The sequence below is a fragment of the Leiobunum rupestre genome, chromosome 6, assembly GCF_980474605.1.
Source record: "Leiobunum rupestre chromosome 6, qqLeiRupe1.1.hap1, whole genome shotgun sequence".
Classification (NCBI taxonomy): Eukaryota; Metazoa; Arthropoda; class Arachnida; order Opiliones; family Sclerosomatidae; genus Leiobunum; species Leiobunum rupestre.
The window spans coordinates 17,902,091-17,923,661 of NC_143389.1; the positions used below are offsets into that span (position 1 = coordinate 17,902,091).

Genomic DNA, 21,571 nt, shown 5'->3' on the forward strand with positions numbered 1-21,571 from the left:
TTAACAAATGTCTGGACCCTCTATTATTATACTAATGTAGGTTAAGTAAGCCAATTTCTTTAATGTTGATACTTAAAAAACTTATTAACATCCTTCAAAATATAGGAGTTCAATAATTAAACAAGACAATATATATACGAAATGGATAAAATTAGTATTATTTTCAAGTAAAGCATTTTGAGGAAAAATGCCAAACCCTTTTTACATTTTCATGGAAATGATTTGGTTACAAATATACATTTTTTAATTTTATTCATCTGCATGAATCTCTGTTCTGTTTGATGGCACTTCTAGACATGACTAATCGACTGTTCTTAGTTTCATGCTTCTCACCTGTTAAGAAAAATGAAATAAGTACCTGTACTTTAATCTATCAACTACTTGACTATTCTTCGAAAAAACGGGCAATTAGGGAAATTCTTAGTTTTATTAGCAAAATAATTGACTCCAATTCTAAACTCTTGTTATACATTGAAAATTAAATTATATTTTTGTGTTACACACTCAAGATTAACCCTTAGAATTTTATATACAAGGCCTATAGTAAAAGTGTAGTACAAATATTAAAACGTATAATATGACCAATTAGATAGGGTTAGGCATTTGAAATGACTCGCAGTTCTAAAGAAAAACCATTTACTTATTAAAAAGATTTAATTTTAATTAAGTGTAAAATTTTTTGAAAATGTGAAATTACTTTGTTCGGCTGCCATTTCACCATCTAATAACTGCATTCGTCCAAGCAAAGATGTTGCCATTGCAATGTCAGGAATGATTCCACTTAATTGATGTTCACTGCAAAATCTTCGATGAATTTGCTAAATACATGGCATAATTAAATTTCAGTATATAAATTCACAAATTTTGTCCATGAATAAATGAAACTACAAATCTTACTTGCGAAGAACCAGAACTGTTCGGTCTACATTTTTCTCCTGGTGTTTTATAATTTACGCCACTGCTACTGGGTCCACCAATTGCACCAGCTAAACCACTGTTACTATTGCAGATACCAGATCTACAACCAGATTTTTGCTCAGATGATAAATGGATTTCAGGCACTTCTTCAGTGATTCCAGATGCGTAGGATGAAGGCCGCTGTTGCAGAATGTCAACCGTAATATCTGGTAGACCAAAATCTCTAACAACTCTTAATAACAGCAGTCTTGTAACTTCACATGGATTTCGAACTAATGAATATGCTTTTTGAACTAGCACGGTTTTTCGTAATTCATCTTCTCTGTTACGAAGTAGTTTCATAGTATGGTCATCTAAAAATGTTTAAATTTTAGCACATTGCAAGCAATGCTATCTTGTAATTTACTTAATTACCATCAACCACTGGGGTTCTTATTATCAATAATATAAATAGAGTAAACAATTATTAAAATGGGAGATTGACATTTGATGGAAAAGGCCATAAATGTTTTTGAGAAAAAAATCGGGCTCCCATACTTCAATATTGAAGACCTAAGCATACTATTCACTATTTCCAGTGGATGTATTGCATTTGTACGGGTCTTCGTTGCACTCAATATTAGTTTATTTTTTCATTGCACAAAAAAAGTTAATTTTCAAGAAGAAATACTCAGCTACTCTTTTAATAAGGGGTGTAAACAGTAGTAAAATTAAAGTGAAGAATAATTACAACATTAAAACACCATTAAATGCGTCAAAGTGACCAGATGGCATAAGCTCTCCCTGTCTTCTTTCTAGAACTATCACCTATTACCTAAATCAGTTAAATTTTATCTACAAGCCTAAGTACCAACTAATAACAGTAAAAGTTTCACTTAGACAGCAAGCTTCTCTTAAATGCAGGGCTCAGAGCAGATCATCTATAATAATTGTTTTACAAAAGGACAATTAGGGGATGATAATGGGCTGGGTGCTACTAAAACTAAACTCTTCGAGTGTGTTAGGGAAAATTTTTAATAAATTTTATCCTGTTATATGATTAAACTAAATAAAATCTCACCAATTGCTAAAGTTTTAAAAATAAAGTTACTCGGACCAAGATATTTGAAAGAGGTTTAAAGAAGCTTTTGATCAAGATTGGGGTATATTTCTAGTTAAATAGCAATTTTCAAATTAGTTAAAACTGTAAAAAACAATAAGGGCTTCAATAGGAAATATGCTCAGAATAAATTTTATATTAGTACCTATATAACGGAATAAAACCAAGCCCATCCAATTAAAAAATGGATTTAAAAATTGTCAAATTATATGGTTTTGAGTTCATAAAATTGAAGTTTTATAAAAAACAACTATTGGATTACTAAAAAAAAATTGCTCTGAACCAACAAGAATACATATTTTTATCTAAAAAGAATAATTCTATGAAAAAGCAAACGGCAGGGAAACTGATACAAAAATGAGAAATCATGAAAAACAGGATTTCTCCTTAAACTTACCTAAGACCATTCCTTTTACTATATCTAAATTAGAAGGAGCTTGCCAATGTTCATCCTCAATGAAAGGCTTATCAACCATGTAAAGAGTATCTGGTATGTGAGATATTTGCCAAACATGCCTGTGAGTCACTTCCGCTTCTTGTCCAAATTCTTCTTCAAGCCAAGACTATTGATTAAAAAATCTTGTAATAAGTTACAGATATATTTGTAAAACATAGTAAAAATAGTAGCAATGGGCCAAAAACGATATGATATTGGTATCAGTAACTGATATCGCGATTTTACCAATTAGTAGGTTCGCGTCTAAAATACCAATTTTACATGATACCGATATTTTAAAACCAATTTTCTCCAAAACAAGGCAGATGGCGCCACTAACCTTGACCTTTGCTAATTTATTGGAAAATTTCAGTAAAAATTTAGCTAACATCAAATACTTTCGATTTTAAAAACCAACAGTCAAATTGAATTATTTAAATGACCAAAAACCACTAGATTTGAAAACTTGAGGCAAATAAATTTCTACAAAATTATATTATCAAATATAAATGTTTATGTGATGGATATTTTAACATTAAACTAAACATGTTTTAAACTTAACTATGAAAATTTATGGTACCAAATAGCAAAACATAACTCTTCCACAACATGTCATCCCTTTTATTTAAAGTTAGCTTCTTCTTTGATAATTCATTCTTAGTTTGGAAACGTCAGGCCTAAGGTTCGTAAAAACTTAATTGACTTAGCGCATTTTAGGAGTTGTGTGACACCCAGCAAGAGAATGGTTCATGAAACAATTAAGCGCCCTCTCGCAAACACGGCAAAAAAAATTATATGAATACTAAATAATTTGGTAAATTTAGTTAAAATTTGACAAAATCAAACAGTAAAAATTTATAAATAGAATACTCAGATTTTTTAAATTATTTATTTGGTATTCTAGAATAATAATAACAAAAATCAATTAGTCAGTGCGAATAGTAAACCTGAAATTTAGCCAAATAATTTGTTCGAATCAAATAGTGACTAATACCTTCCACAGCCCTAGTATAGATTTTGCTAATAATTGGTATGAGTTAAATTACGATATCAGGCAACACTAAAAAATGACGTTCTATAAAAATTTAATATCAATTTTTACAATGAGAAACTTAGGAAACATCTGTACGTAGATGTGGGGTAAATAATACAAGTATTACTATTTATAATGGTAATTAAACAATTTCTTAATTTTTATAAGCCATAAATTACAAGTTATTCCTCATCAATTTAACTAATGAAAAACTAGCATATTATTTCATTTTTATAATATGTTTAAATTTTTAAAATAGGTTTATTATTTTAAGTAGTGGGGTTACTATCTAAAAAGAAAAACGGACTGAAAATAGCTCATATTAATATTAGTAGTTTAAAATTTAAAATTAATGAGGTTGACTATCTACTAAAAAATTACGATATTGATATCTTAAGAATAACTGAGACCTGGCTTAAACCTGTCATACCAGATGCTATTCTACAAATTACAGGATACTACTTTTTTAGAGTGGATAAGACACACAAACTCAGACGTGGTATCGTGGTATACTATAAAAGTGAAATACCCATTTCTCTAATAAATATTGGTGACAAAAATATAAACAACCTTGACTTCGAAACGATATGGACTAAGATTAAATACCAAAATTCATCAGATATAATAATTGGATTTATATATATACCCCCAATAAATTGTCACGTGGATCTGATTGATGAACTGAACTCTCAACTAGATAAATTAACAATTAAATCAAACCCAGAAATAATACTAATTGGAGATACAAACTGTGATATATTGACTCCATCATGGTCCACAAAAACTCGGCTATTAATGACTGCCTTGGCTGATTTCCAGCAAGTTATTAATAAAGCAACTAGAGTTACTGCTAATACTAAAACAATCATAGATCATGCATTTGTTACTATTCCCGAAAGAATAATTAAAACGGACGTTTTTACCACGAGTGCAACGGATCACAATTTAATTTGTTTTACCAGGAAAAAAAATTGTCCAAAAGTAAAGAAAATGCCAAAACTACGTAGGAATTATAGAAAAATGTGTACGGATGCGTTTGTTGAAGCAATACAAAGTAATTTAAAAAAAATTTACTTTTACAAACCCGAATGAGGGTGTGATACTCCTAGAAAATACGATTACCGAGCAACTAAATATATACGCACCATATCAAAAAACATATACTCCAATTAAAGATAATCCATGACACCGCAGATAAAACACCAAATCCATCTCAGGGATAAACTTAAAACTAATTTCAAAAATGGAACAAAAGAACAACATAAAAATGAACAGTGGGGTAGATATAAATCTCAACGTAATAAAGTCAATGCCTTAATTATTAATGCGAAAAATGATTATTTTAAAAATAACATAACTACAAGCAAAGATACCACACAACTATGGAAAACTCTAAAACCCTTCCTAACTCTAAAACAAAATGCAAATATTCACTCCATTAAATATAAGGATAGGATATTAGACAATCCACGAGACATTGTAAATAGTCTAAATGAGTATTTTGTAAACGTCGCCGAAGATATATTGGCAAAAAATGATGTAAACATATGCGCAGAAAGTCAGACGACAAAGGAAAACAATGAACAAAATGTATCTCAACAAAAACTAAGTACTTTTCCACAAGTCACAGGGGATCAGATATTTCATATCCTTAGAAAAATAAATGTGAAGAAATCGACAGGATATGATTGTCTACCCGCCATAATCCTTAGAAACCTTTCAGCAATTATATCAGACCATATTGCCCGCATAATAAATCAATCATTCGAACTAAGAATTTTCCCCAACAGGTGGAAAATCGGAAAAATAATACCAATTTTTAAAAAGGGTGACCAAACAAACCCGGACAATTACCGCCCGATAACGGTCCTATTTCATTTATCAATTACCTGTGAAAAAATTGTAAATAAGAACCTAAGTCACTACCTAGAAGAAACTAGAAAGCTATACCAAAGACAGTCTGGATTTCGAACACGTCACTCAACAACTACGTGTATTTTTAATGTCTATGAAACGATATTATATAACCTCGATAAGGGAAATTATGTAATCATAACATTCATCGACCTCTCTAAGGCCTTTGATACCATACAACATAATATATTAACACTATCTTTAAGTGACATGGGTATTGATGATAAAGCTCTACTCTGGTTGAATTCATATCTAGAGCAAAGACAACAATGCGTTTCATTTAATGGTCACATATCTACACTCGAATACGTCAAACATGGAATACCGCAGGGCAGCGTCTTAGGGCCCACTCTTTATAACGTATATACAGCAGATCTCCAACAAGCGCTTAAATACTCAAGTGGTAACGAATACGCAGATGATAATGCAGTTATAACAGCGAAACAAAACTTAAATGAATTAATAACCATGGCTGAAGCAGACATGTATAGCTTAGGAGAAAAACTAAAAAATAAAGGATTGTGTCTAAACAAGAACAAAACTAAATTTATGCTCTTCTCACCGAATAGAGAAAAAAAAAGCGGCTGGTCTTCACACGCTATGTGCCAATACTATTGAGAGAACGGAAACTATGAAATACCTAGGACTATATTTTGATGAAGATCTCACATGGAATAAACATGTTCAATATACAGTAAACAAAATAAACTCAAGAATATGGCTGCTTAGACCTCTTCAATGTCACCTTACAAGTGACACGTTGCTTATTATCTATGCTTCATTAATAAAATCAATAGTGGAATATGGAATAATATTCTACGCTAATACAAATAAGAATGAAATAGGGAAACTAGAAGGTGTAATCAATCGTGCCATTAAACTGATCGCAAAAAAGACAAAATTCTCTTCCTTAACTGAATCAAAAAAAATTGCAAACGACTCTTTTCAAAAACTTAATATTCAAAATCTACTTATATTTATGTTCAAGATTAAAAATAATTTATTCCCTATGTATATTCAACAGTGGTTCCCGGATCATACCAGTGATATTATAACTAGAGGTGTAGAATTAAACTTCTTTGCTGGAAATAGCTATATAAAATATACTAATAAAAGTACTAGAGATAGGGGTATTAAGGCATGGAATGACTTAAATACTACTCTAAAATCTTATGGAACTGTTAATGACTTTAAAAGTAATTTAAGAATATTATTAAAAGAAAACGACGTGACTGTTAAAATATGAACCTAAGCTCATATTAACTTAACTTAATAATTCGGACCTTAATTTAATTTAAATAACTTTATTTTATTTTTGCTTTGTACCATTTTAAACAAATGGACTCTTTTGTAAATAAGACCATTCTTAAAAGATGTTCCGAATAAAGCCTTTTATTATTATTATTATTATTATTATTATTATTATTATTGTTACCTAGCAGACGGCTGTTCAATAGACTCAAAACTTGTAAGTAGTCAATTTTTTCTTCCACGGACAAAATACCCTAATGAGCATTTCTAAGACGAAATACCCCTTAAAAGTTGGACGTGAATGACATTTGGTTCCCTATTTATGGCCAACCTAACCTTACTAATGAAATCGTTACTCGTACCTACCGACATCATTGATTGTTTAAAGAACCTATATAATTGGCGTATAGTATAACAAAATTATATGAAGAAAATAGAACATATTTAGTGTTAGCTGTAAGAGGGTATAAAATCGAAGTTAAGTACGAGAATTAAATGGTAAAAATTATGTGAATTTTAGGCGCCCCAAAATTTACCTATCAATGCCATAGGTATTAGAACATTTATACTTACTTTAGACTCTTCAATGTAGGGAGTAAAAAGGCGGGGTCTTATAAAAAGGCCTCCTTTGGTACTGCCTCGAACCCAAGACGCAATTTTACATCTTGGGCCAATGCCAACTTCATCACTTAGCATATGAGGTGGTGGTGATGGAATTAAGCCTCGTTTGACTGAGCCTACCAATACATCAGAGTCTTGAGGAAGAACGTGATTAGTTCTCACATGGCATATGACGTCAGCAATAATTTCCCTTAGTTCAAGGTCACAGAGATCTCTTCTTTTTAGGCCTCTTCGACTTACACTGTGAGCAGTCTGACTCACTAGATTTGGTTCTAAAGATTGAAAAATTGGGTGGGGTAAGTTATAAGTCAATAGCAAATGATTAAATAATATACAGACCTCTTTCTTCCATTCGTTTCATTAATTGATGTTCTCCCCACTTCAAAACCGACTGAAGTACTTCAAGTTCACTTGCCTAAAATAATTTTTTTCAATGATAATAAGAAATCCCAGTAGTAATAAAATTTGATAAAGCTCAGTCTAGTTTTTTCTAAACATGAATGCGTTGGCTGACCAATAGGAAAAAGAAACTCATGAAAATTTAAAAGCCGAGAGCAGAGATTCCTTTTTCTCATGCAGGAATTTCAACCCTTACTCTGCTCTTGACAATTGTTTGAGAAATGACAACATGAGCAGCTTTTTTTGAATAGAGTATACAAATCAAATATTGACAAAAAGAGGTAAGGTACAATAGCCAGATTAGCCTTAGTGGTGGGTCACTCAAGTTGTCACTTGTCAAAAAATCAAGTACAGGGGTAAAGCTACTAATAAATTTTGGAGTAAGAAAAAATAGACATGGAACACTAAGACAAATTTACAATACCAAATTACAAGAACCACTGGTAGTTGGTTGTTATAGAACTTTAAACTAGGCTAAAAAGTAAAACCACTAATAGCTTTGGGGAAAAACTAAACTTTACTAGAGAATATTGGATGTATATCAGCCTTACTTAGCATTCATTTAGAGCAAATGCTGTAAGAACTTACCTGGAGAAAATCTGATTGTACTATTTCTATGAGGTCACTTTTCTCAAGCTGGAGTAGAGTAATGGACGATGAAACTGACATGAATTCTTCTCGAATAAATGACAGAGCTTGTCGACGGACCCATTGAGATCCATGAGGTTGACTACTCCATTTTAAGATTGGGATCACAGTTTCTAGAGTGAGAGACTCCACAATTGTGTCTTCACAACCTACAGTGATAATAAAATTAACTATTATTGATTTAATTTCCACACATTTGAAATTTTAAAAGGAGCAGAGAGGCAATATAAAAATAATAATTGATAGGATAAAATGTAAAGTATGAAATTTGAAGTTAAAAATAATAATCAGCTAATATAAGCTTAAATCAGTTATGGCCATATTAAGAATATCTTGCACATCCTGAACCTGTGAATTAAAACCTAACAAATTGCTGAACTCTTGTTTTATTGAAGTGCCTATTATCCTGTTATCTGATAACTTAAAACTAAAATTGGAAAATAACTGCCATAGCAGACAAATATCTTTCCTCAAGATAGTATTGATTGAAAAAGGTACACGAAACAATAGGATGTTAAAATTCACATTATAGACCATGAATTAGTAGTCTCATTTGAATTAAAATGAACACTTACTTTGAGCAAGTGAATCCATTTCTAAAAATTTTGCTATTTCATAAAGCTGCATGGTCTCTTCTGTGGGATCTTTTTGTATCATACCAGAAGAAGTGAGCGGAAGATCATTAACACTGCTCACTCTGTTGAGATGATGCAGAAGAGAACTGAAATCAGGCACATCTTGGTAGAGGGCTTGGACAACAATTTTTGCAAAACGTCTTGGGATAATACTTTCGTCTAACACAATCCTTGCTGGAACAAAATCGTGGACACGTAAATCCGCTTGACGTTCAAAATGTCGCCGGATGACATTGCGAAAAAAGGGAGATCTAGCTGACAAAACTGCTATGTGACACGGAATTTCAAAATCACCACCCGAAAAACATCCAATATGAATTTCTGAAGAATTTGGCCTCAGAACATTCATGGGAAAATGATGTCTCTTGATTCCAGATGAAAAAACGAGTCTAGCATCACTGTACATTCCCATTTCTAATAGAAACTTCAAATCTTGCTCTAATGGGTTAGGAATTCCAAATTGCTCGCTCAATTGGTACAAAATATTTAAACTTCCTTCTGATTTCTCAGTGACCGAGAGTTCGCCAGTGTACAGATATTTCAATAAATCATTGAACATTTGTACACTCATTCCCGCTATGTCAATATCAACCATAACTTCATTGCAAGATAAAGAAATATCATTTAAGAGCTCTCGAAAAAATGGACATCTGGCAGCTAAAAGAGCTCTGTGAACTGGAAAAGTCACACCTTGATAAATTAGGTTGATGTCCGAAAAATATTTACACTCAAACAGTTCACCAAGGTCTTGACGACAGCTATTTGATTCGAGTCTCGCAATATCGGCTTGTATGGCCAAGTCTTTCAGAGTTGCAGTCGCGTCGTATTCCTCCACAAGTGACACCACATCTTTCTTGTTCCAAAATGACAAAAATGCTCGAAAAACTTGAGCATGATCAAAAGATTTACTAGTGCGGCGTTTACGAATCAATCTGCGGCGGAGTGTCGATAGAGTGGTACTCTTCCTTTTTTTCTCCTTACTGAGTTGCTCAGAGCCAGCTGGAGAAACAAACCCAGAAGGCAAAATATTTTGATTCAACAGAGAAGGCTGCAAAGACGCATCTGACAGTAGCTGATTTTGAGAGGGAGCAGATAGACTAGCTCCCATCTTCCAGTTGGACTATCTAAGTATCCTACATGAATCCACTCGAGTGCCCAATCTGAAAGTAAAAAAATTATAAAAATCTCACCAGCTTTTAAAAATATATTATGTGCAACGCTTAACTATTTCCCAAAAAATAGTTGGCGGAACAAGAGTGGTAGAAAAAATTGTTCTTTGACCATGAACCAAAAAGGAATAGATTAGAGTCTGAAAGACTAAGAAAACGTCATCAGAAGGTTTCACCTAGAGCTTGTGTATTGGTATGCAAGGACATTCATGCCCTTCCGCTCTCAATCTATCACTCTAGGGACACTGCCGTGGTTAAAATCATTTCCCCTACCGCTGATGGGAACGATGAACTCACGCTGGCATCTGCTTACTTTCCTTACGATGATGCTCTGCCTCCACCATCACAGGAGGTGACCAATCTGGTCAACCACTGTGAGCGGTTGGGAAAGAAAGCTCATCATGTTAACTGGGGCAGCAGCAACTGCAACGATCATGGTGATAAGCTAATGGAATACGTGGTTAGTACGAAACTTCATATTCTTAATAAGAACAATGAACCAACTCTTGTTATTATTATTATTGAGTGGGGTGGCAAGCCAAACCCTTCGACCTAAGGTCCATTGTGCATCCCCAACCTGGGTGACATAAAGCTTAAAATCTGCCCGGCCGTGATACTAGAGACGTCATACGTCTCCAACCGATGCATACCCAAATGCTCAAACCTCTGGACTGCATAGTAATCGCAGCTACAGAGTACATGTGAGGCAGTTTCCTCCTCAGCTAGACAAGCTCTGCAAATTGGGTCATCACTGACCCCAATAAGCGTTAAATGTCTGTTTAGATGGCAGTGGCCTGTAAGTAGGCCAGTAACAATCCTAATACTGGACCTAGAGAGCGAGAGTAATTCTCTGGCTCTCTCCCTAGAGTAAACTCTTTGGCCAGCCTTTGACCCTCAATTTCAGACCATTGTCTGAGTTGACGATCTGACATAAACTTGGAGATCAAGCCGCGTACAAGTCCACGGGAGATGGGGAGAGCAGGTTCTGGACCAATGAACCCAGCCTTTGCACCTTCCTTGGCCAAGGCGTCGGCCCTTTCGTTCCCAAGATGCCCCTTATGCCAGGTACCCAACAAAGTGGAACTTTATTGTGCAACCCAAGAGTGCAGAGGAAATCTAAGCAGCTAAAAACCAGTTTAAAAATAATACTATACTGGCTGAGAGCTCTAAGAGCAGCCTGGCTATCTGAATAAATCTGGATAACCTTCCCATGATACCCCTGATGTAAACAGTAAGCAACACAGGAGCAAATGGCAAAAATTTCAGCCTGGAACACACTAGTGTGTATCCCTAGGCTTTCATAAAAGCCAAAATTATTAGTAAGGCAATACATCCCCGCACCAGTGCCATAGTGGGCCTTAGACCCATCAGTGAACCAGACGATCTCTCCTCTGGTGGAGTTTAGTAACCATCAGATCAGAACCCATTGTTAAAATCGGCATCTGATTGGAAATATCTCGGAAGAGCTTGGTGTGGCTATGCTCCCAATTATTAACCTTCCACCAGCCATTTTGGTTAAGCCTATAGGTACCTAAAAGGGCAGCTTCCTCAATAAAAAGGTGGAGAGGAAGCATATTCAGGAGTATTTCCAGAGAAGCGCTTGGGGCTGTTCTCATGGCTCCTGTAATGCCGACACAAGCCAGCCTTTGCAGAGTGCGCAGATCAAACTGCACAGTCCTTAAAGTGACCCTTGGCCACCAGACCACAGCTGCATAAGACAGGATAGGTCTGATGATCATGGTGTACAGCCAGTACACAGCCCTGGGGCTTAAGCCCCAGGTCTTGCTAACTGCACTTCTAGTTCACCAACTCTTGTTACTCTTAACAGAAGTGAGGTCATTGATCTCACGCTGTGCACAGAAAATGTTGCAGCTCTAATTAATGACTGGCATGTGTCCAGTGAACCATCACTGTCGGATCACAGACACATTTGCTATAAAGTCAGGATGAAAGTGGTTCAGGTTTATACCGAACTTCTCAATCCCAGGCGAACCAATTGGCCTGGTTTTAGGGATGATTTAAATTTTCATCTTGTAATGAACCTTGCTTCATTATTGAATTCGTCTCTGATGATACCAATGTTAGGAGTCCATGATGAGACCAGCGGTTGAATATGGCAGACAGACTTAGAAGTTAACTTAGAATTATTATGAAGACATACTGTTACTAGCTACATTTTATTATACAACCACATAAATTACAATACGGCCTAGCTCCTATGGAGGCTAGGTGTGGAGTGATGAACATGAGTGAGGGTCTACTATATATACCCATTCTATTATCTGATCTACTGACCTTTACCTCTAGACCTATTTATTATCTATGTCTACTAAGGGTGGCGCCATCTAGTGGCTGTAATTTATTAGAAGGAACCCTTGGTCCTTACAATCTGAAGGATGATAAGCCTAGGCTGTCATCGGTGCTGGATTGTGATTTGGCGGTTGAACATGCCATTATCGACTCCTACCACCTCAATTGTCCGGTGAAGTCTACCAACCAGCCAAGGCTAGTTCCTTGGTGGAATCATGAGATTGGCAGGCTTCGCAAAGAATCTAGGAGGCTTTTTAACAAAGCTAAGCAGTCAGGTGACTTGGTTGCCTACAAGCACACCCTCACTGCATTCCATAAGGCCATAAGGAATTTCTGTGAGAATATCTCTGATATTCCCAGTACGGCAAAGTTAATGAAAATTATGGCCAACGATAAGACTAAACATCTTGACACTATTAAGTTGAAAGATGGCAGTCATTCTTCGTCGGGTAAGGAGACTAACTCATATGTTAGATGGGGTGAAGTAGCGTACAGCAACCTCATCTTGTTTTTTAATTATTTTAGGCGGATACGATAGAGTTTGACACGTAGATAGCGTGGGTATTTTTTATTTTGGCCGCAAATGATTATTTAATTTTTTAATTTAATTTTAAAAATTGAACCTCTTTGGGTATTTTACATTTTTTTGTGTTTATTATTTTCGTCTTGTGTTCGACGATACCACGGGTTTTTCAGTCCTTGGTATTCCGGTAGTTTGTTAATTAAAACAAATTATTTCCAAGTGGTATGCCGGTAGTTGAAAAAAAAAATTCCATGTGGGCATTTTGGGCTATTTCTAGCTGTGCTGTTTTTTTATGGCCGCAACCCCACTTTTCCCTTGGTCTTGCGATATTTTTTTCACGCCCGACAATACTTGGTAGGGTAAGCCTAGGTACTGTCCTCTGGTTGCGTTATAGAAGGCCAAAAAACTCTATCGTATCCGCTTAAAATAATTAAAAAACAAGATAAAAAACGTGAAAATTAAATAATCATTTGCGGCCAAGATAAAAAAATACCCACGCTATCTACGTGACAAACTCTATCGTATCCGCATAAAATAATTAAAAAACAAGATGAGGTTGCTGTACCCTACTTTTGCCGTTAGATGTTCACTTTCCTGACTCCCATTAGAATTGCACGTACCAAAAGGGAAGATTGGGCGGTGGCGAATAAAATTGTCACGCACTCCAGACTTATTTGGGCAATAAAGTCTTTTAAGCCCTATAAGTCTCCGGGGCCGGATGGTATAATTCCCATTCTGTTGCAGGAAGGCATTGATATTACCTGCCCAATGCTGAGTAGAATCTATAATGCTTGTATTGCCCTTGGATATATTCCTAGCACCTGGAAACTTTCTAGGGTGATCTTTATTCCGAAGCTAGGGTAATCTAACTATCTTGAGGCTAAGGCCTTTAGGCCAATCAGTTTGACTTCCTTTTTTCTAAAGATTTTGGAGAAATTGGTAGACAATTATATTAGGGGGGAGGTTATTTCTCATATACCTCTCTCGACGGCGAATCAATATGCTTGGATCTTTGATTTTCAACACAATTATTAGAAAAAAATATAGCAGATTGGTTATTTCAAAATAATACGGGTGTTGGAAACAGTGTTAAACAGTTTTAGTTCATCAAGGATAGGCATTAGCCATAACAGTTCTTTTATAGCTTCCAAAATCGCCAAATATTCGGCTTCCATAGTGGAGAGTGACACCAACTTTTGTTTTACTGATCTCCAAAAAATTGGGCATGCACCAAAATACCCAACATAGCCACACATAGATCTTCGTGAGTCACGATTGGCACCCCAATCACTATCACAATAGAGCTCTATTTTATTACTTGTATCACGCTTGTAAATCAGTCCATAGTCCTTAGTTGATATCACATAACATGCTAGCTGACGAAGCCGGCACCAATGTATATAACCCGGGTTACTATTGTATTGGGATAAGGCAATGACCGTAAATAATATATCCTCTAGCTGTGCAATGAACAAGAGACATCCCACCAATTCCCAATATGGTATTGATCGCATCCGGCTCTTGTCATCGTCATTTACTGGGCAATCCTTTTGACTCAGGATGGCACCAGTTGGCAATGGCAAAGACACCGTTTCGCATTGTGGGAATCCAAATCTTTCACTAACCTGTTTAATGTAATCAGATTGGCCAATCTTCAAAGTACCATCCAATGCGAATCGAAATTCAACACCCAACAATTTCTTTATGGGACCAAGTTGTTAAACATCGTACTTCGTCGTAATCAATGTATAAACGTCCTTGATGACTTCGTCATCCTTGGCCAAAACGATGAGGTCATCCACGTAGACTAGTATAATGGCCTTACTTGGTAAGAAGTAGATGCAATTTGTGCAAATCAATTTTCTAAACCCCAATGTTTTAAATGTCCGATCCAGTTCATTATACCATTCTCGCCCACTCGGTGGTAGACCGTATAAAGTCTTATGCAACTTCTAACATTAAGTATTTGGATCATCTTTCTCGTACCAAGGAATCTACTTCATATATACTTCATCGTGTAGTTCTCCATATAAGTAGGTGTTTTTTATATCCATATGTCTATGAACCCATCCGAGCGTAATCACAAAAATAGCCAGAAACAGCCTGATTAACGAAAAGTTTATGTTGAGTATAATATTAATTTGTCTTTGATTAAAGAGTTTAAGTTTGTTTATCAGATAAGATAAGATAAGATTTGTTTTTTGAGTGGGTCATGTGACCTTATTTAGTGGAAGGGTTTTTTGTTGTCTGATCTGGCAGACATGTTCTGATCAGATTGTTATTGGAATGGCGAGGTAACTAGTTTTTGAGATGATGCCTCTTAGCTTAGTTAGTTTATCTTAGTCTTCTGTAAATAATGTATATAACTTTTAACTTATTTATTAAACGTGTTCTAACCTCTACATGGCCTCATTTTTGCCCCAACAGTTTACCAAGGGCGACTAACTCTGATCATAATCTTCACCAGCTATTTGATTAAACCCTTGGACTACAAGTCTTGCCCGATAACGGATAATCTCTCCCTTGTGGTTTCTTTTCAAGGTATATACCCACTTGCAACCAACCACTCTCTTCTCTGGTGGTTTGGGTATTAACTCAATGACTTTTCTCTTTTCCAATGTTTCCATTTGTAAGGGCCTCTTGCCATACTCGAGATTGCGGCGAATTAATAGCTTCACGGTAACTTCTTGGTAATTTGACCTCGGAACAGTAGGCTTGGAAGACTGCGCTACTATCATCCTCAGTGATACTAGACACCAACATAGCGGCTAAATTCTTCTTAGAAAAATCAAAAATCTCAGGGTCAATAGGCAAGCTATTCCTTATAATATGCTCTGTTAAGCTTTTCTTCGATCTCCAAACGGTGCCATCCGGATCGTATTGGTAAATATCGACTATCCCCTTTGTTGACTTTCATAATGCGTAAAGCTCCTCCTATTAATCATTACTCCATGCCGTAGTTATATCTAGCCCTGGCAACACTGAAAAGGCGTCTGCTTGCAAGTTGGGGCAGTTGCTTTTTGTATGCCACACGAGGTTACATGTTGTATTTGGAGATGTCAGAAAATCAACGTTTTATCTTTTCTTTATCAGTATAAAGCTATAGTTTATTCATAACTAGTTACACCAAATCATATGGAAATGTTAAATAGTGAAGGCAAATAATAACACCCTTTGATTCTCCAGATTGTCTTATTTTTACCTCTCGTCTCCAATTCTTAGGTAAATCATCAGCAACGACAGCTATAGGTTTGTCAACCTTCTCAGCTGTGTCCTTGTCCTTTTCTTGGTCTGTTAATACTGGTATAGCAACTTCTTTCCGAGACCTTCGAGTGTGGGTATATCTTCTCCGGCCATCTTCTGAATCTGGCCAATGTGGAACTGTTAGGTCTGCTTGTGGACCACTACAATAACTAATGCCTATCTTATTCTAGTCGAACGTCCCATGTTTATTCTGTACAACAGTTCGTAGTTGCGGATACCAAATTTTGTATCCCCTTGTGCCTTTGGTGTATCCCACCAGAACCCCTAGCGTCGCTCTCTTTTAACCAAGGAATGCTTCTGTGCATGTTTCCATCACCTTTGAAATGCTACAGCACAGTCAACAACGGGTTTAATATATCATTTATAAAATGGATGTCCAAAGCCTGTTCACTGGTAACCTTGGTAGTCCAATGGAGTTGCTTGGGATGGTAACCCAAAAGTTGTAGATTCGATTCCTGCCTATATGATTTTTCTCAGAAACTCTGGCATGGAAACATGCGCAGAAGTATTCCTTGATTAAGAAAAAAGCTTCTATAAATGTATTAATTCCTGCTCAATAAAACATGAATATATTTATAATTCTCATTGTTAAGACTGATATCAATAAATTAACATTATAACCACCTAGGCTTGAGTATATTAAAATTCGAAAGATAAGGCCTAGACAGTTACAGATGGACCAGATCAAGCATTTTTCTCGACTTTTTCCTGAAAGTCACAAAGGAAAACAATGCTACCGTAAGTGGGGTTGACCATTTTTCAGGGTCAAGGTTATTGTAATTTTAAACAGTTGTAGCCAACTTAAAATAAAAGATAGGTTCCTTTTCTCCCTTTTTTAGTGGGCGATAATGGAATTAGTCGCATGACCTACGCAAATGCGTCGCTCACTGGGTTCTCACATTTTTAGTTTTAGTATTGTGGTCTCGGCTGGATTATTCTATTATTTTTTGTAAAAAAAGAAGTAGTTCTGGTTTAATAATATCCGGCATACTGAAAGTTGTGATATACAGGGTGTTTTTTAGTTCCGCCAAGTGAATTTTTACAAAAACTACTTAAGGTAGAAATTTTACATTACCACTGTTATAAGTCAATCACATCTCGCTTTACTGTATTTAGGGACGGCCTTTGGTTTGAATGTTGCACTTGAAAAATCTCCCAGTCTTCTTGGATTTTGCCTACCTTCTCCAAAGTACAGGGCAATAATTTCAGTACGCTCCGCTCTTGAATAACAAACCATAATTCTAAAGATTGACGATCGCGATGATGTTCATCAACAAGTGACTTATATTTAAATAACATAAAATTTACGTGAGCTTTAAACCATTTGTCTTAATCAGATGTTCCAAAATCCGTTTCTAAGTTTTTTAAAAGCTAAAAAACCTTCCCAAAAAATAATCATTGAAATTTTAGAGAGTAAGCTATGATTTTGAAACAAAGTGCAAGACTATCGCTTTCCAGGATCAAACAAGTTCATTTTAGCTTGCCCAACTTGTCAATATTTCAAGTTGCGTTTTTCAGTGAAAAATATGTCTTTTTACAAAGACCCAACAGTATTCGTTGGTTTCAGTTGATGCTCTAAAAATTCACAATTGACAAAATTGATCTATCACCTAGTGGTGAGAATATATTTTTCTTAGTGTTAAAATATTTAAAAAAATCGAAATTTCACCAATCCATGTCCCCTTGTTTTACTTAACCATAAAAATTTACAAATTCTACCTTAAGTAGTTTTTGTAAGAAATCACTTGTCCGAACCAGCCTTGGAAATAACAGTAGTCAGGTGGTCAAGGACCAGTTTATTTATTGCTCAGACTAGTTTATTTATAAAACATTTTGGGGATCCATGTTCACCGTGACCAGTTTATTAGTTCAAGGTTTCTATCAATTTTGATTTCCCTATTCACCGGATATCTATGTACCACATCCGCGACTCCGCGTACTATTTGGGAGCTACGGGACCTAGAGTAGAGCAATCTCCCTTGAGTAGAGAGAGAGAGAATACGGGAAATTAAGAGGGTCTTGTGGGCTTCGGCAGTAGTCTCAGGTGAGATAGTACTAGGATTTTCCATGCCGTGTTTTTAGGCTTATAAAATGATATTAGAACATTTTATATGGAACCAGTTAAATAATTCATAAGCTAAGGGGTAACTGGTCATAAGTCCTAGGGCCAGTTTAATATTTCATAATCTAGGGGGTCACTGGTCATAAGGACCAGTTAAATAAAAAACCTTATTTCCAAGGCTGGTCCGAACATAAATGTAACACCCTGTATTTGTAGCAGCTCCCAAGAAATTGCTTAGAAATATTAAATGTTCTAAAGACATTAAATTGAATTTTGTGCACAGCCTTATAGTCTACATAATTTACTGGTGCCACAATTTACTTATGAGTCAGTACTCCAACCAGTCGATGGTCAGAGATCATCTCAGTGTTCTAGAATAAAATGATAGCGATCACACATTATGGTTAAGTTAACTAGCTTCAATAAAATATGATTCACTGACTAGCATCTCAACACAAACCCAAATAAATAAATATTTTTGAAACACTTTCATATATCTTAAACGTAGTGTGGGAAGTGTACAAAATAAATTTCTTCTTACCAATCGGAAGAGTATCACTCTTTTCTTTAATTCTACAACTTTTGAGTTACCCCAGTCACATTTTTCTTCTTCAGTTAATTATAAAGCCACCCATTTAAACATTCATCTACCTTCTCTTCTTTGCTAAAAGAAAGCAACACAATAAGACCGCTAAGAGATAAATTATCAACTACAACTAATAAATTATCTACTAGTAAAACTTATAAACTACTTTTAAATTATTGCCATGAATCAAAGATAAGGAGAGCAAACTTCGCGTTTGAGGTGTAAGTATGTTTTTCAAATGCAACTATCTGTTCTGGAAATAGGCTCCCATCAGATGTTTCTTTTTTAATATTGTGGTGATGGTGTTTATTAGTTAGACTTTTAAAATGCATATCTTGCACCTAAAAGCATTTTACCAGTTCTACCAAACCAATTTTCAAGAATGGGATGCATTGGTTCTCCTTCTGTCCTCAGTGTTATTGAATAGTGTTAAGGCATTAAGGCACTTCTCTTACTGGTGGGTTTGACAAACCAAAGTTAACTCGCGCCTAACAAATATAAGAAAATTATGAATCATTTTCAAAACTATAAGGATCATAAACGTTTTAACCTTTCCACTCCACATATTATATGTTCTTTGTGTAGGGTTGTGTTGAAAGAATTTTGGCCCTAGGCAAATGGGTCTTTAAAGAATCGTTTAAGCTATTTTGAACCAAAGTATTGTTGAAACGTTGACATTTATCACTTGTGTTCATTAAATAAAGGCCATTATCTTAAAACAAATTAAATGAAAGCCTGGTTTGGGGCCCTAGTCAGTAATGCAGCCCTGTCTCTGAAACAAGGTGTCATTAAAAGACAATGTACATAGCCACAGTCCACACTTATGAGGAATTACATTACATATTCTCGTCCTTTGGAAGATACAATCATATAAGTTTATTTTGTGCAAACATAATCCCACGAAAGAGTACGCAAGAGTAGAAAAGATTCCAATGCAAATGAGTCTTAACTTGACGAATAATCTTTCCATTAACAGCCAAATGAAAAATAAAATTCAATCCCTATCCTCACATTTCTGGTAAAAGAGTAAGGGTTTAATAGGCCTTTCTATAAAGTAACATTCGCCTTCTTGTTTTGATGTTGCTGCTGCGTCTCGGGTGACGTATCACTAAAGCCCTCGAGATAAGAGTAAATTCAATGAGGCATATTGTTTTTAAGCATAAACTGAGCTGAACTTTGTGTAATTCATGACGAATGAGCTACATAAAAACGTGTTCAGCAAGCATAGCTTATTATATTGAAAGGCCTAATGAGAATTTGTGTGTAATAATTATGTTAGGTGCTATATTGATTGTCAGTGTTATTGTATTGAGTGTTACTGTAAAAGTGCTGTTCAGCCTGGCAAGGAGATACAGTTATAAGATCTAAAACAATTTTGATCATTCATTGTTTTTAGGTTTGCATTTATCAAATGATCCAAATGCAAACAAGTTTGTATATTATACAGTATGCTAAACTTCACATTAAATAAAATATTTAAGCTTTTTCTTACAAGAGCCTTAAACTTAAATAATTATTTTAGTTCCTTAATCCCTTTGGTTAGAAAAAAATCATTAATAAACTCTTAGCTCCTGAACTTGCTTAAAAGTAACAAATTTCCTTATTTCTATATACATCAGTAAAAATAATGGAGTGTTAAATAGCCCCAACCCTTTTAATTAATGTGAAACAAAATGTATATTTAACATAATTCCCAAGGAAATTTAATAATTCAAAAGATATCATCTTGGGCTGTAACATACTAAGAGCTTTAGTGTTTATAAGTCAGAATTCTAACCCTTAATAATCAAGTAAAGAGCTAATTTTTAGCACATGCATTGTCCTTCATTCTTTTTTAATGCTTCTTTAATGAAATAATTATTATGATTTACTGAGAGGGTAAATAATAAGGAATAGCACTTATTGCGACTTCTATTACACTACGGAAATTGGTTGTGATTAACTATTATTTACATTAGTTCATTTTATATAAGTTCCAATAAATCACTTATTTCAGTTATTTATGTAGAAAAAAGATGACACGATACCTAAACACCTAATATGCATTTTATATAAAGAGATAATATTTGAAATTATCAAAACTTTAATACATAGGAAATTAAACCTAGGCTAAGCCAATTTCATTAAATAATGAATGAAAAAAATCACATACCCCAGAAAACTTGTGCATTTGATTCTCCAAACTTCAAATTAGAACGTCTTAACTCAGTTTCAATAATATAACTGTAAGATCAACTTTAGAAATCTTTAAATTTATAATTTTAGGAATTAAATATTAATAACATATTATTTAATTCCGTCCTGCTGTGAATTTAAAACAGGGTACCATCTTCAACATTATCTCCGGGCCTAGGACTGTCCTACTCCTAGAAGACTGCAACTTTTTTAAGAGCCATACTATTGTGGTGTCCAGCATGGAGCCTTAGACACCACCGCCAATGAAAAGATAATTTAACAATATGGTAAATGGTGGGGTGGCGGAGTGGTTAGCACTTTCGCCTCGCAGCAAGAGGAGCCGGGTTCAATCCCAGCTTGTGGCACTGGGTGAAAACTCGGAACAACTCCTTCTGCGTTGAGTTTGCAAGTTCTCTCCCCACTGGTTTAAGGGGTTTTCCCCCGAGTTCTTCGGTTTCGCCTTCCATAAAAACTTGTCTAGGTTAACGGTAATAGTTAGTGTAGGGAGCTGTTGGCTCGATCTCGTGG

At 35.1% G+C, this 21,571-nt stretch overlaps 1 protein-coding gene across 1 annotated transcript; it reads right to left on the reverse strand.

Moving 5' to 3' along the window:
• Positions 1-131: 131 nt before the first annotated feature.
• LOC149939638 (BTB/POZ domain-containing protein 7) lies at positions 132-21,329 on the reverse strand. The gene is made up of 10 exons (XM_090177639.1): positions 21,021-21,329; positions 18,824-18,946; positions 8,895-10,114; positions 8,260-8,468; positions 7,612-7,687; positions 7,225-7,544; positions 2,415-2,580; positions 898-1,271; positions 698-818; positions 132-333 (listed from the first exon to the last, which is right to left on the reverse strand). Exons 3-10 carry the CDS (start codon positions 10,060-10,062, stop codon positions 254-256), a joined length of 2,514 nt encoding a protein of 837 aa, XP_090033765.1. The 5' UTR covers positions 10,063-10,114; positions 18,824-18,946; positions 21,021-21,329; the 3' UTR covers positions 132-253.
• Positions 21,330-21,571: the final 242 nt, after the last annotated feature.

Excerpts from the sequence above, each read along its gene's own strand:
- LOC149939638 (XM_090177639.1), bottom strand. The coding sequence starts at position 10,062 with ATGGGAGCTAGTCTATCTGCTCCCTCTCAAAATCAGCTACTGTCAGAT. Across the intron at positions 2,581-7,224 it reads CCTACATTGAAGAGTCTAAA|TCTTGGCTTGAAGAAGAATT; the intron begins GTAAGTATAAAT and ends TTTAATCAATAG. Across the intron at positions 819-897 it reads ACAGTTCTGGTTCTTCGCAA|CAAATTCATCGAAGATTTTG; the intron begins GTAAGATTTGTA and ends CCATGTATTTAG.